Here is a 15,364-nt window from a genome sequence, read left to right as displayed (position 1 = left end):
TGTCAGCCCTTATCCATACACTAGGAGGATCATTAATATGACTAAAAGGGAGCATCTGTCACTCTTGTGCTAACATGGAGCATACTTACCATAAATTCTATTTAAAGGGAACTGGGTGGTGAGTGTTTAGTGTTTGCTTCAGAGAATGGTAAAGTTTTACTACATTTAACTTTTGTCACTGTTGCAAGCTTTACCAAAATATTCTGTATCATGCATTTGTAATGAGAAAGTGACATGCATTTTCTTGCTACTCAGTGTCAGGATGAGGCAAAGGAGTGGCAAAATAATGAAAACTAGGAAGACAAGCAAATATCTACCACATTTTAATTGCAAAGCGAGTAAAATCAGGTTGGCATGACTTAAAATTTCTTGCTGTTACACTCAAGCAATGAGAAAATCTGGATAGAAAAAATACCCACAAAATCAAAAGACATTAAGTGTGTATTCAAGAAGCTATTTTATAAACATTTGAGTTAAATTTGAACTGTTTAGTTGAATAATGCACTGCTCTGAAATTGCATGTTGGTGGAAAATTGTCTGAAAAGCACCTAAGCATCCTCTCTAGCCATGATGATTTTATAAAACCCAGCTGATTTTATCAGGTTTCAGTTGATGACTTTTCCAGTCCTACATTAATGTTTCTCTAGTCCTTTTTATTATGTCATGGCTTATTTCTGTGTCTCACAGATGTTACAGTGGTTTGGGGGGTTTTGTTTTGTTTTGTTTTTTGCCTCCTTTTAATTTCTCTTGTGACTTCAAGGTAGAGAAAAGATTAATATTTTTGTTTTGAAATTGCCAGAATCACTTTTTTCCTGGAGTCTGCTCCAACTTCTGCTAAGATTGTTACTTGACACTTAGATTTAAATTTCCATGCTTTCACATTCTTTATTTTTGCTCATTAAATCTAGATTATCTTTATTTCCTGAACATGTATGATTTTTTGTATGGTAACTTACAAAATTCTTAAGTAGATTACCCCTGCATTACCCTGGTGGATTTTGTATCAAAACATGTTGTTACTATTCAAATAAATGAAGATTCCATGGCCCAAAGCCCTGAATCTAGCACTGTGGAAACTGAGCCTCAAATAATTAAACGCTGGAGGTCGATTTATATAGCTCAAAGGAAAGTGGCTTAATTCTGGAAACATATTTTCAGAACTTCTCTTGGCTTTGTGCTGGAATAGATGTGTTCTGTAAAAAATAAGGCCCCTTTTGCCTTTTTAAAGAGATGATTTTAGGGTGTTCTAGCTTGATAGGGACTTACTCGAGAGCATTCTTAAGTGACCACATAACCATGCATACACAATGAGGAACTGGGATGGAAGTCACTTCCTGGCACATTTTCTTCCCAGCTCTCTGTGGTTTTTCCTCATTCTGATTTACTTTATGAGAGGAATAGTAAGAAGGATCTTAACTATGTGAGACACAAACAAAAGCTTATTCCAGGGCTATGACTTTAATTTTTAAAATATGCCAACTCTGACTCCCTATTTTGCACCTTCCTGTTTGTGCCATAACTTACGCAATGAATGAGAGACTGGGAAATGTTTCCCTTAGCTCAGTTCAAGCTCTAATTTCAGCCAAAATGATATAAACCCCCAAACTGTTTAATGATGGAGTTGGACTAGAGCTTCAGTAAGCACCATAGACATAGGCATAGACAAGGGATGGGGGAATTGAAACATCTTAACTGACATTTTTAAAGAAACTCAAAGAGACTTTTTTGCTAAAGCCCAATATTAAGTTGTGGTGCTATCTGGTGATTGTTTTCTTAAGCACGGCTTTATTGCAATTATGCTGTGATCCTTCATATTCACAGTTGATGTTACTTTTAAAATTGCTTAAGAATAAAAATAAACCAAAGAACATGGGCTTAGCAGCTTTTCTCTGGTGTTTGGCAAACTCTGCACTTAAGTTCGAGGACATACCTGCTGGCACCTTGATTTCTGAATCAGTGCTCCAAAGCCATAATTTTTTCCATGATTTTATTAACTCTTCCTCAGGCTTTCTAAGCATTATTTACATGTTGTAATTCACACAATAATTTTTTTTTTGTCCTTGGGATGCACAAAAATGGATTTAAAAGGTGATAAATAAAGACGGAAAAAATAACACTTCAAATTTTTGTTTTGATTTAAGAAGAGCAGATTTTCTACATATTTTAAAACTCCAAGCCCTTCTATTGCTCTCTTCTTGCCTCACTGGCAATTCAAATAATCTTTGCTTTGAAGCAATACGAATTATCAGAGTGGTAATGAAAAGTCTTATAAAAAGGGACTAAAAGGTTAAGTGATTCAGGGAAGAGTTTTCTAGCATGCTCAAAACAACCTGTCTTGAAGTACATTACCCTAATCATTTGGTGGCAACAAAGCAGTCACCTTAAAAAGGAAGTGATTTGATTATGACAGCCAACTGAAATGTTTTCATATTGTTGGAAGAAATGCCACATTTTCTAATGAAGCATTAGGAGGGGAACAAGAAACGTTTTTGACTAATGACAAATATGGAAGAGGAAAACGGATAAATTCTGAAAGTACGAGTCTTTAAGGAATAAATATTGGGTCTTAGAGGAAAAGGTGCTAGAAGAAAAAACCTGCTTGTCTCTCATGATGACAGACAGCTGTGAGAGTGCACCAAGCTATTCTGTGAAACAGAGGTATCAATGCACCTCTAGACAAGCCAGATTATGTACCAGAAACAGTGTCAGAGCTTTAAGTTGTTCTACCAATGCTGATATAGTGTCTCAAATTAGCTAATATGGGTTGACTAAGTTAATGTGGGTTAATCAGGCAGCTCTTGTAGTTGTCTCACAGAGGCTGTTTATCAATACATATATGGTTGCAAGTTAACAGGTGACTTCCAACATGGCAGCTAGGATCTGTAGCTCCCACCAGTTTGGGCTTCACTACTGGTGTGGGATGTGGCAGCATTGTGTATGTCCTATATTCCTTAGTCTACACTGGGCTGTGTTGTGTAAAAACTTAAAATCTCTACTGTTCATTAAACCATCTAAATTCATTATATTACTGTCAATCTATACAGAAATTTAAAATATTGAGGAAATGCTTTTGCAGAGCACAACTGTGTAACTAAACTCTTTTTCCAGGCATCTACATTTCAGTGAACCATGATTGATTAGGGTTAAATACTTCAGAGTGCTACATTCTCCATTTATCAAATGAAGGGACAGATGCATAATCTTGAAAGTAACAATTGACATTTCACATATGAAACTTCTAACAATGACAGCTAATTAATTATAGCTCATTTAAGCTACAGAGTAAAACTGACTTCAGATTTTACATCATGCTTTCCTACAAAACAGATTTATTTCCACCTAAACGTGTAATGAGTGTGGGCTCTTCAGCTGGATGAGTCTTCAGATTGGGTCCTCAACATCTTTATCCGTTTTTCCAGCCTCTCCATCCATTCATTTCTGAGCCTAGGGACAGAAATATGGATCAGCTTGTCCCCATAATTTTGACACGGAATGGATTTATACTCTTCTTCTTTTCCACTGATGATATTCTTTGGTGCTCTTTCCCAATTGTCATGCAAATTTTCCTGCTACTTTAGAACTCTTTGATGGATGGTACTTCAGGACAAGCTCTAAAATTCCAGTGGGGGATCACCTGTGCTTTGTGGTTCATCTCCATCTCCAGTGTGCCCTCTCTCGAGTGCCTGTTTGCCAGAGTGATTTGTCACCTGCACTGGAGATTGCCTGCTGCCATCTGCTGGGTCACATCACCCAGCACTTCCCCAGCCTCTCACCCTGGGTTACATCACCCAGCACTTCCCCAGCCTCCCTCCCTGGGTCACGTCACCTCGCACTTCCCCAGCCTTCCTCCTCTGTCCTGCTCAGCTTGGAGATACTTCACATCTTAAAGCTTCTGTTAGACACGTAACAGTTAGCTTTCAGTAATATGTGGCCCTTCATTTTCTTTTTGGTAGTATCTAGGTACCACAGAAAGACTTACTCAAACAGAAAAGAGAGGCATTTCCCAGTTGAAGAGTTGCAACACTGAGATTTGGTTAGTCACAAATGGTTAAAACGTGGGAGATTAATTCTAGTGTTCCATCATCCAAGGTTACTAATGTAAGGCTGTCCTTGCTCCTAATTTTTCAAGTATCAATGCAAAAAGAGCTATGAGGAAGGCTTTGGAAAATTGCTTTCTCACTGGATGACCTCAAGACAAAATATAATAAATAACAAAAGTGTATATCTTTGCATATGCCTTCAACTAATGGAGAGTTGATGTGAAGTAAAACTGTGCTGATCTTGCTGCAGACTGCTCTTTCTTACAGTGACTGATCAAGGGGAATGTGATGAATAAGGTAGATATGGCTATGGCTATGGTGGTTGCCTCAGTCAGTATGCTTGGATCATCTGCTTTATAATGGATTTACCGTGCACAAATTAAACAAACTTAAATCATTCAAACTATTTGCTTGTGAAAGCAAGGCTACAGAGGAAGAATATGGGCCAGGTACACATCTGTGCTAGCTTTGCTCTGAACAGAAGCCTTTACGTTCAAGACAAGCCTGCACTGTTAAATATTCTCCTGGTAATTTCAGACAGTTCTATGCTTTGGACTCATTATTGAACCAGAGTAAATTATTCTCCTATCCTATGAAGTCATAGCTTAAACACATAAACATTACATCCTAATTTGGGAAGCTTTATTATTTTCTGTAAATCTAAATTACTTTCAGATTTCATTGCATGACTTACATATTGGTATTACTTTTTAAAGAATAAAAATTACAATGGAAACTCAAGTAAGCTTTCTGGACGCAGATTACCCACTTTGTCAGAGCACTTCTTCGCTGACGTTCTTTTTCGTTTTGCAGATACTGAGTTTGTTGTTCGATGGTCTTTTCCCAGAAGTTCCTCAGGTCGCTGGTTTCACAACCCCGCACTTCATGACGCATATATTGGCTATTCATTTTCTCTAAAGGAAAAATTTGAAACAACTGTATGATAAGTTACTAGTTCATCATCTCTTTTCATGGCTAAAGCAGATTCTTGTTTTGGATTTTCACCATTAGGGTCACACAGTCCTTTTTTTAGTAGGATCAGGATAAATGTGGGCATGACTCATTATTTAAGCTTTTCTTTCCTAGCTCTGACACTTGAGGATATGCTGTCTACAGTGATCTGAATTTTTACTTGTGCACCTAAAATATCTCTCACCTCCATCTGACTGTGATGTTTATGTTCACGATCACACTGCACTTGTACTCTGTAAATTACCAATTAGGATACTTTTTACTGTACTCACAAACAAACAAACAAAATTGCTATATCAAAGGGGATTTTTTGGCCCCTTTATTTTCATGTCTCTAAAATTTTAAAGTAACTAATGTTCTGATGATTTGCCTTTAATCGTTCTCGCACTTAGCTTTATTTGGAAATGTAGAAAATTTATATATATAAAAGTATGTACATAATTTAATAAGATGATGACTTGCAAAACCCACCTTGTTTACTAATCATTTTCCCCTCTTCTTCAAATATATTCAAATTCATTGAATATATTCTTGTATCTGTAATGATTCTGTATTTTCAGCTTTAGTTAATGTCATCTTAAAATAAATTCTGGAGTGAATCTTATCCTAGGGAAAGAACATTTGCCTCAGGATGACTCTTTGTGGACTAACAGTAAATTCCTTGTATGCCACATTGCAGCCAGAAAATTGTATCTTTACTTTCAAAACTTCATTAAATATGAAATTAGTATATCCATGCTGTCTTTCAAATTGCTATGTGCTTTTGCGTGAACATGCCATTATAATATTTTCCAGATAATTTAATTTTTTAACAAGTATTTAGGGCCCTCTCATGCATTGTTTGAATTCATGGAAATTATTTGTAATTTATTTTAATCAGAGCCATAGAGAGATAGTAAACAAGCCCCTTAAGACTAGCTTGGAAAAGCTTAAAGAAACTCCTGCCATTCCCCTGCCAGGCATCATAAGAAAACACAAAACTGGGAACTGATAATCTTCACATAATTGCCTGTTTTGTGAAAAATTGACAGACACATTGTGAAGACTCTGTGAGCAGAGGACAAAATCAGTCTTTTTGAAGAGGTCCCCTTTTTGCTAGGATTTCCCTATAACTCCCCTGTGGTTCCCTGTAAAGCTTTCATATGTCAGCTCATGGCTTTCAAATAACAGAAGCGTGATGCTTGAGCCTGACTCTCGCAAAAAAAGAATTACTGAGCATATTTTCTGGTCCTGAACAAATTATAGCTGGATGTATAACTGTTGACATTAGTCTGTAATGTGAATTGCAAGTATTGCTGAACAGCTACAGCTGTGCTAGGGGATAACCAATTTCAGGTCAAAAAGTTCACTTAATACATGTGCATGTTTTCATAAAATTTATGTATTCTATAAATATCCACATATATATCAATGCCAACCCAAATATTTCTTCTCAGGTAGCAGTAACTACCCTTTTAAACTTTTTGTGTACTAAGAGTAATCTTCAAAGGCATGAGAAAGATATGGTAAAAGCCATCTAAGTAAAACTAATGTACTTTCCACCCTAGGAGTTAATCTCTAAGAATAACTCTTTCTAAAGTGCAGGAAAAAAAATTCCCCTATATACCTGGGGCTCCAACATAAACTGCCGGGAAAAAAATGTCTTCGGGTTTCTTTGTCAGATGAGATAGCAAAGCATAATAACTTCACCCTTCTGAGTTATTCTGAATTCCTTTTTAATATACTGCAGATGCATCTTTTATACATACATATATATATATATACACATATATACATATACATATATATATATGTATATATATATATGTGTATATGTATGTGTGTATATATATATATATATATATATATATATATATATGAGTAAATAATTTATATGAGCCCAAGCATATAGTTTCAGAATGCACTTGTCCTTTACTGGTTTTTAATGTTATGCCTCCTGATTTGATTGTGTATGTTCTTGGTACTGGGTTTAATGCATTTTGTAGATGTGTCTTTCTAGCACCTGTCCCCACAGTAAAAAAAAAATCACAAGGAAAAAATTTAAAGCCACTAAAAGAGATATTCAGAAGTAGTTTCCATTGCTATTCACTTTACCTCTAGTGCTGGCAGTATTTAGAAGAATGTTAGAACTCTGTTGAGACTGCAAAGTGTGTGTAATACTACCCATTACAGCTTTGGGGACATCTTTTTTCTTCCTTTTTTAAATTTTTTTTTCTTTTCCTTTTTTTTTTTTTTCGGTCTGTGAGGTGAGGCAGGAACAGGAATTAGTACTTTTCTCTGCCTATGATCTGTGGTATTTTCTTTGTGTGTGTTTGCTCAGGCACACCATTGTCCAAGTCATTCTTTCCTAACCTTTTATATTGTCTTAACATACAGATATCTTGACGCCAAATTTTCTCTTCCTTGGTTCTTAATATTTGTTTTCATTTCCCCTGTGGCTGGAGAACTCTCAAATCTATACAAGTAGGATCAAAGTTACTGAACACATCAGAATTTCTGCATCATTACTAATCCTTATATGTCGTTGATAAGCACAGGATGTAAATATGCCAGCATTTGCTTCTCTGGACTGTAGAATCACTTCATCCTAAATTACCTCATATTTTGAATTATCTGTTTCAGCCTGTTCATGGTGATTGTAGGAACTGCCCAACAACTCCACTGAAATAACTCACATGGTTTCTTTTGCCTTTATGCATCACATGCATAGATGTTTGACTTCACTTCTGCCCTGCCATCCATTTTATAAACCATAAACTTTCAGTGCATGTGAGCAGTCAGGGATATCAGACCTAGCCTATCACTATTTCTCCAGCTCTCATATTTTTCTCTCCTACTTCAGCTGTTTTCAGAGGAGTGTAACAGGACTTAAGCCTGTATCATGACTTTGCAGCAGCACTTATCACCTGGAAACAGTTTATTTTCATGCCTTGAAGCCTCATTCAGAGTAGTTAGGATAAGGGGCCTCATTTAATAGGGAAAGAGAAGAATGGAAAAGATTTCAGGGAAGCAGCCTCCAAAGCAGCCTGAACAAATAATCTCAGTATGATGGGACAAGTGAGCAGAAATATACTATTAAAGCACAAAGGCAGTTGTGATGCACTTTTATAGACCTTGCAGTTAGTTCTGACTTAAACTGCCCTGCCACAGCTAGGACTAAATAAACTTTTTTAAGCCTCTAGTGACAATCCTTCAAGAGAACAATAATGAGAAGCTCTTTCTGGTAATCTTATCTGACAGAGGTGTGGTTGCAAGACAGTGGACAAATGTAGGCACTCTCAAATGAAAGGAATAACATGATAACCCCTAGGAAGGCTTTATCCAACACATGATAATGATGACTGCTTATTTTTGGTTTTAATAATTTTAGAGCAGGTTGTATTATCTAGCCTCAATTTGCCAAAGGAGGTCTTACAAAATTAGGGAAGCTGTGACACTAGTACTATTAGCTGGAACTCAGAAATTATATTGGTAGAACAAAAGAGGGATGGAAGATCAATTTGATATTACATCTCGACTTCTATGTAAAAGAAAAAAAAATCAATAGTTTGAGGGTAAAATTCACTGTTTCTGTGAGAAAATACTACCACCGCCAGAAACACTTTTTCATGTAGAGAATTGGGAGTCAAAAGTTTCTTAGGCAGAAGAAAGAATGTAAAGAAAAGTGTGGATTTTCTTCCTCTAGTAGAACACATTGTTATATGAAATGTAGTTTTAACATTTATAAAACTTTTAATGAGTCAGGAGACCTACTTTTCCTCCTTCTTGTGTTTCTTACAAAGCACAGTCAGTCAGAGTTTTCAGGGTCTTATGCATTTCCCTAGAAATAATACAATATTTTATTGTTCTGACTTTACTTGGATCATGCTTTGTGACTATGGTTATTATATATTCATTGAATTATAAAAATTGGGTTATTTATATAGGAGAGACTACCATCTATGCTAATGGTACTGTTTGATGTAAAACCAATGAGAAATCTGTTTTGATTTTGGAAAAGGGGACTAGTGATCATATTCATGATTCCTCTCTTTTTCCTTGGGTCTAGGATATGTCATTTATCTTCTGTTTCTGCAGCTGGCAGTAATTCACATCTCAAAGGGCGGACTGATGCTTCCTTTGAGATCCTGCCTAGGGAAGCATGCTGGTTACAAGTCTAACTTGGTTAAAACTCTTCAGAAACAGAAGAGACCCCTGTAGTTTAATGCCCTGTACCTTTTTGTTTGTGTGGCATGTAGCACAGTGCAGTTTCTCTCATGAGTGCCACTCATGAGCAACTTGTGGGAGAGGTTTCTCACAGCTTGCTCTCACAGCTTCCTCTTCCTTTCTGCCTTGTTTATGAGCAGTAATGGGATGAGATGATCTGGAGCACCAGACTGAGGATGGGGAAGGCTGCTATGGTCTTCTAGTGCACACAAGTCCCTAACTGTCCCTGCGTCTTCCAAAAATTCACAGTATTTCTCATCAGCAAAGATGTGTGACTCCATGTGTACTGTATGATTTTATTTTCACTTGCAATTCATTTGCAATTCATCATTACTACCAATCTGTTCTTTTTCTTTGCAAACAGTATTGCCTGAAGTTTGCTATGAAATGAGGGAATTCTAGGTAAGTTATTTATTCTGTCACCAGTATTTCGTAGTTTGGCAGAGTTTGAAATACATGCTCTTACCAGAGTGTGTTCAGTCAGGGAGTTATTCTACGTGTATAAATTTCAATCAATTTAATTGGATTTTTCCCTATATTGGGAATTTTCTGTGTATGAAAATAACAACCATACTGACAGATGACTGAGCAATACTAGTAGGAGTTACAGGTGTGCATCTAGCAAATTATTTCTAACAGATACATTAAACAGCTTTAATATTTGAAAATGTTTTCACTCAAGTACTATGTAGCCATCTCTATTCAAACATTATCCTTTCTCCTAATTCCCACAATCCTTTATTGCTTTTCTGTGAGAAGTGATGGATCTGAGCCTATTTTTTTTAATAACGAGAATAGTTATTCTTCAAATGTTTTACAATTGTAGAAAATTTGGACATACATACATTAAGACAAGACTTGTGGTAGCTACATGGGTTTTGCATCTCATACTGCCACAGTGTCAATATCAATGCCTTTGAATGCCATGCACTATGTTTTATTCTGTCCTTCTCATCTGATGGGCTTCTGTTCTTTTCATCTGCTTTCACTTTTCTCTGGATATCAGACACCTGAATAATGGAATTATCAAACTGAAAGGAACTGATTCTGTGCCTTGATTTTCTGTACTAGAGGGTTCAGCAGTCCTCTGGCTGAAGACTAAAAGTCTTAAAAGATTTTGAACAAAATATTTGAGGAATCAATACTTTCATTTTCCTCCAGGTAACCCATTCATTTATTACAATCCTAGTTCTGCTCCCATGCCTGGTTTTTTTATATTCTGTTACTTGCTGCCTTCCATTCTGTACTGTCTCTTCTCCCTCAACCTGCAGCTGAGGGATTCTGTGAAAGGTGCCTTTGATTTTCCCTTCTCTGGCATCATGTCTATTGAGTCCCTTGTCACAACCTCTTCACCTCGCATGCCAGACCTCCTGCATAACGTGACTGATTTGGACCTGTGCTTTCAAACACCTTTCTGGCTGGTTTCTTCACCTCTGTTATTCCATCTGGAATATCTCTTTCCACTTCTTGCTGGAGCTGCATTTGATAGAGTGATAGAATAAGTTGAGTTGGAAGAGATGCACAAGGATCATCAAGTCCAACTCCCAACCCTGCACAGGACCAGCCCCAAGAGTCACACCATGTGTCTGAGAGGACTGTACAAATACTTCTTTAACTCTGTCAGGCTGGTACTTTGACCACTTCCCCGGGGATCCTGTTCCAGTCCCCAAACACCCTCTGTATAAAGTACCTTTTCCTGATCCCAATTTAAACTTCTCCTGGCACAGCTTCATACCATTCTCTTGCGTTCTGTCACTGGTTGCAAGACTGAAGAGATCAGTGTCTGTCCCACCTTCTCCCTTCATGAGGAAGTTGTAACTGCAATGAATTCTGTCCTCAGTGTCTTTTCCAAACTGAACAAATGAGGTGACCTCAGCTGCCTCTCCTTCAGACCCTTCACTATCCTTGTTGCCCTCCTTTGGATGCTCTTTAATAATTTAATGTATTTTTCACATTGTGATGCCTGAAACTGCACTCATGCAGGTATTACTAAATGATCCTTGGATAACCTTTTCTTCATCCCTCTGCTACCCAGGTTTTTCTACTCCCTATATCCGGCTCTCTGTGGTGGTTGCCTGCGTTCCCATACATCCTGCCGCCAGCACACACAAACAAGGCTGTGGTGGCAGTTGCATAGAGGTGAGCAATAAGTGAAACGTTATTCAAAAGTGATATGCAATAAATAAATGTCTAAGTGCCTTTCCTGAGATTTCTACATATTCATTTGACTTTTATTGACTTCTAATTTTAAGTATCTAAAGCATATTTAAAGTGGCTGTGGTTTGCTCATGAGATCAAATGTTGTTTCTGATCATTAGACTTTCCCCACTGCTGGATATGGATACATTTGAAGCCTGCTCCTATAAACTACTGAATTAATAATTTCAAGCATATAGAATAAATTAATATTTATTGGTCAAGGATCTTGAATACACTTTGCTTTGTTTTTTTATTTTTGAGTACAGGAAGACTCAGTGCAGGATCAAAGAAGATAAATTTTGCCCAGGGCTCATGTCCTTTATTAGATCATCCAGTTCAGAGAAAACATGCAAGAGAAACCTTTCCTGATTCATGTGAAGGTGTCTACCATTGAATTAAAATGCCTCAAGGCAGCAGATCACAGTTAAAAACCTTTGAGAGATGAGTGAGTGCATGTGTGTGTGTGTGTGTGTGTGTGTGTGTACGTGTACATGTGTAACCTTGGCTACCATTAGCCCATCAGTTGAGAACGTACAGCCATATCTCTTGGTGTTTTATTCAGGATTGTGACATGGAAATTATCTGTAAATATTTTTTCTGTATCAATGATACTCAGCTTCCTTAGAATTCTGCTAAACTGGGCACTCTTCCCTGGCATTTTCCTCACACTCTCATCTTTCCTAGAATATACTTTTGTGAGAATTAAAGTTAGAGAACAAACACATTTATGTGGACATAATTAGGGAAAATTCACTACAAAAAACAAATACTTTCTTACCTTTGGAGCAGAACTCTTCTTGCAAATAAATTTTCTGTGTGACACAAACGAGGAATATTACCACTGCAGCCGTGGCTTCTCCAGTGTCACAGGGCAGTAATGAAATGCATCCCTCGGTACTTTTTATTTGAAGTGTGGGTAACATAAATCCTTCATCATATCAAGGCTATTTTGAACAGAACCAACAGCGAGATAAGATCATTTAATGAACTTTGCAGCCCCCTGCCTGAGATGACTGTGAAACACAGGCCCCCTTGAGACCATGCATCCCTCCCACACTGGCAGATACCTCAAAGAGCATGACTTGGCAAGTGATGAGAATTTTCTTTAAAATGCCTGCTAGTGTTATCCATTTTAATAATCTTCCTATGAAGCTTGAAAAATTCCACACTACCTTCTAAGCTGTAATGGAGGCTGAAATGGTGTGACAAATCACACTCAGTTTTGCATTACAGGGTGACTTACAGAAGTATGCGCTACCTTGGTGTTTCTTAATCTAAGGATGTGTGCTTGACTATGACCTATCATAAAATCTGTTCTCTTCAAGGCAATTGTCATAGGAATTGTCTGTATGTTTAGCATTAGCTCACGAAGTGCATTAAAGCAGCACTACTTTTACCATTTAGAGTTGTTATAAGCCTATTACAGATGAATGCTCATATCATTACATTTCATTTTCTGAGGAAAAGGTTTTGTAGGTTTGGCTGATGACAGATGCATGCACTTATCTCAGTTTTCATTAAATCCATCTACATTGCTTATGTACCATATGTGATACTGGCTTAAGTAGTTCTTATACAACTGCTGATTATTTTAACCTTACCTTTCTTTGTTGTAATTTTTCAGACCCCAAGTGGCAAAAGCAGCAGCCATTAGATGGATGCTTTCTGTAGTTCATATTTACTTATTTACTTTTTCTGCAGTTTCCTTTACAGCACAAAACACCTGTGCAAAACCTAGGAGCTACAGCCTTTCTCTGTAAAGGAAAATTTCAGTTATTTCCAAAACTCAGTCAATACATTTAACTCCTAAGAAACAGTACCTATTAGCTGTCTCCAGTGTGTCCAATTGCACATCATATCATATGAGAACACAGAAATCAACTTGTCCCTCCACACATGTGATAACAATGGTAGTGTGGTCTCAGAGCTTTAGGACCATTATACATATGTGGCATTGAAAAAAGAAAACAACAACATATCATAGGTAACACTGATTTCTCTATTTTTGGAAAAATAGCTCAAATTCTGGCTGGCTTTAGAAATCACAAACAAATGCAATCTGCTGGGTGAATATTAAAATAATATGGCATTATAAAAAGAAGCTGAAGCCCAGGCTTGATGGAGAAGTGGTGCTAACCACCAAGGTGCTGCAGACCAACAGAACTACTTCCTTGCCATTTGACTCAGAGCTTGAGTAACATTTCCTTTTTGCTAAACACATCTTGTTAAATTTGCAATTAATTTGATGGTTTGTTTCATTTCTAATGTTATAATGTAGTCAAAAACTTCCATAAACATTTGCAAAGATCGAATTTCAGGGGGGAGCTGCAGTGTCCAGGCTTCATCAGACCAGAACATGTGTTTCTGATCAGATATTCTCTAGGAGCATGGACATTTGTGCAGTTTAGATGCCCTGTGTAAAGGACAGCCCAAATGTGATAAGATATTGCACATGCTCTGGTCGTCTGCAGTAGATTAGGAACATTGTTTATTATACTTGCTGATTGTATTCACAATGAACATTTCATCTGTGGATTCACAGGGACTTCTTGTGAAAGACAAATGGTGCATCCAGAAATCCTGGACAGAACTAGTACTCTGCTGGGCTACCCATATATGAAAAAAGTTCAGGTGACAGGTGACTGGAAAAACATGACTCACTCTCAAAAGCAGGGCAGCTTTTATATATACCCCAAAAACTATTCAGGCTGTTTGTGCACCTCAGCCCTTTTTTACTTCATAAGCATATCTCACAGCTACTTACCAGAAACTTCTTGGATAACAGCTCTCATCTTTAGTATGCAAAAGTTCTTGTAAGCACCTGCTTAATGTCCTTAGCAGAGACCACAGAAGAATCTACAAAATAATGGAGGGAATGTAGACCTTTGGCATGCTTGAGGCGTGACTTATCTGTATGAATCAAATCCTTTCTTAGTGCTCTGACTGTGTGCTGTTGTTCATGTGTGGGAGAGTTGGAAATAAAAGAAGCAGTCAGCTCTTACTCTTGCACAAGTAATCCTGGTACATTTAGTCTGTACTTTGTCACGCTGGACCCTTCACTCTATGGGTCTTCTTAGACCTATTGCTAAAGGAGAGGAGGTGAAAGGAAAAGATATTTCACAGTATCTTGCCAATTAAGTAAACATCTCATGCTTCTTTTCTCTTTGATGCAAGAGGAAATAAAATCAGGAGAGGTAAAATTTTTAAGCAGATACTGTACTGTTTTGTTGGGGTAGCTTCCTTTGGTATTCACTGTGCACCTGGTATTCACATCCTTCTTGTTCTGGATTGATGCAATGGCAGCTAGAAAGTTGTGAAGAGGTGTTTCTGTCACTACTAGACTATGTCTTCATTGATCCAGGAGCAGCACAGGTCACAGAAATTTTAGCAGCCCTCTTCAAACTTCACAAGTTCTAGAATGGACCCGATTACTTAAATGGAAAGTAGGAGTCTGATCAGTTTAGGTGCCTTTCACTAGTGGCTGGACCCTGTATGGATTCCAGACACCCATTAAAGCCTCTCTATCACTCTCCTTCACAAAAGGACAGGGGAGACAAAATATAATGAAGGTTCATGAGCTGAGATAAAGACTGGGAGAGATCACTCACCAAATAGCATCACAGGTAAAACAAACTTGAATAGGGGATATTAATTGAATTTATTACCCACAAAATCAGAGCAGGATAATGAGAAGTAAAGTAAATCTTATAAACACCTTTTCCCTACTCCTCCCTTCTTCATGGACTCTACTTCCTCCCCTCCAGCAGCATGGGGAGATGGGCAATGGGGGTTACAGTCAATTAATCACAGGCTTGTGTCCCTGTTCAGGGAGAGTAGTCCTTCCCCTGCTTCAGAGTGGGGTCCATACCACAGGACAGAGGTCTCCACAAACTTCTCCAACATGAGTTCCTTCCATGGGAAACTGTCCTCCACAAACTGCTCCAACC

At 37.6% G+C, this 15,364-nt stretch overlaps 1 protein-coding gene across 1 annotated transcript; it reads right to left on the bottom strand.

Moving 5' to 3' along the window:
* Window positions 1-297: 297 nt before the first annotated feature.
* On the bottom strand, window positions 298-12,339 carry LOC119696190 (protein FAM240B-like). Its single transcript, XM_038125882.1, has 3 exons — window positions 12,196-12,339; window positions 4,810-4,954; window positions 298-3,444 (listed from the first exon to the last, which is right to left on the bottom strand). Exons 2-3 carry the CDS (start codon window positions 4,947-4,949, stop codon window positions 3,366-3,368), a joined length of 219 nt encoding a protein of 72 aa, XP_037981810.1. The 5' UTR covers window positions 4,950-4,954; window positions 12,196-12,339; the 3' UTR covers window positions 298-3,365.
* Between the last annotated feature and the right edge of the window lie 3,025 nt (window positions 12,340-15,364).

The sequence above is a fragment of the Motacilla alba genome, chromosome Z (genome assembly GCF_015832195.1).
Source record: "Motacilla alba alba isolate MOTALB_02 chromosome Z, Motacilla_alba_V1.0_pri, whole genome shotgun sequence".
NCBI classification, from domain to species: Eukaryota; Metazoa; Chordata; class Aves; order Passeriformes; family Motacillidae; genus Motacilla; species Motacilla alba.
Note: the sequence above shows the minus strand (reverse complement) of the source record. Positions and strands in the feature narration are given on the sequence as shown.

Coding starts and splice junctions, on each gene's coding strand:
- LOC119696190 (XM_038125882.1), bottom strand. CDS start 4,949: ATGAATAGCCAATATATGCGTCATGAAGTGCGGGGTTGTGAAACCAGC. Junction 3,445..4,809: donor CGAAGAAGTGCTCTGACAAA/GTGGGTAATCTG, acceptor TTCTGTCCCTAG/GCTCAGAAATGAATGGATGG.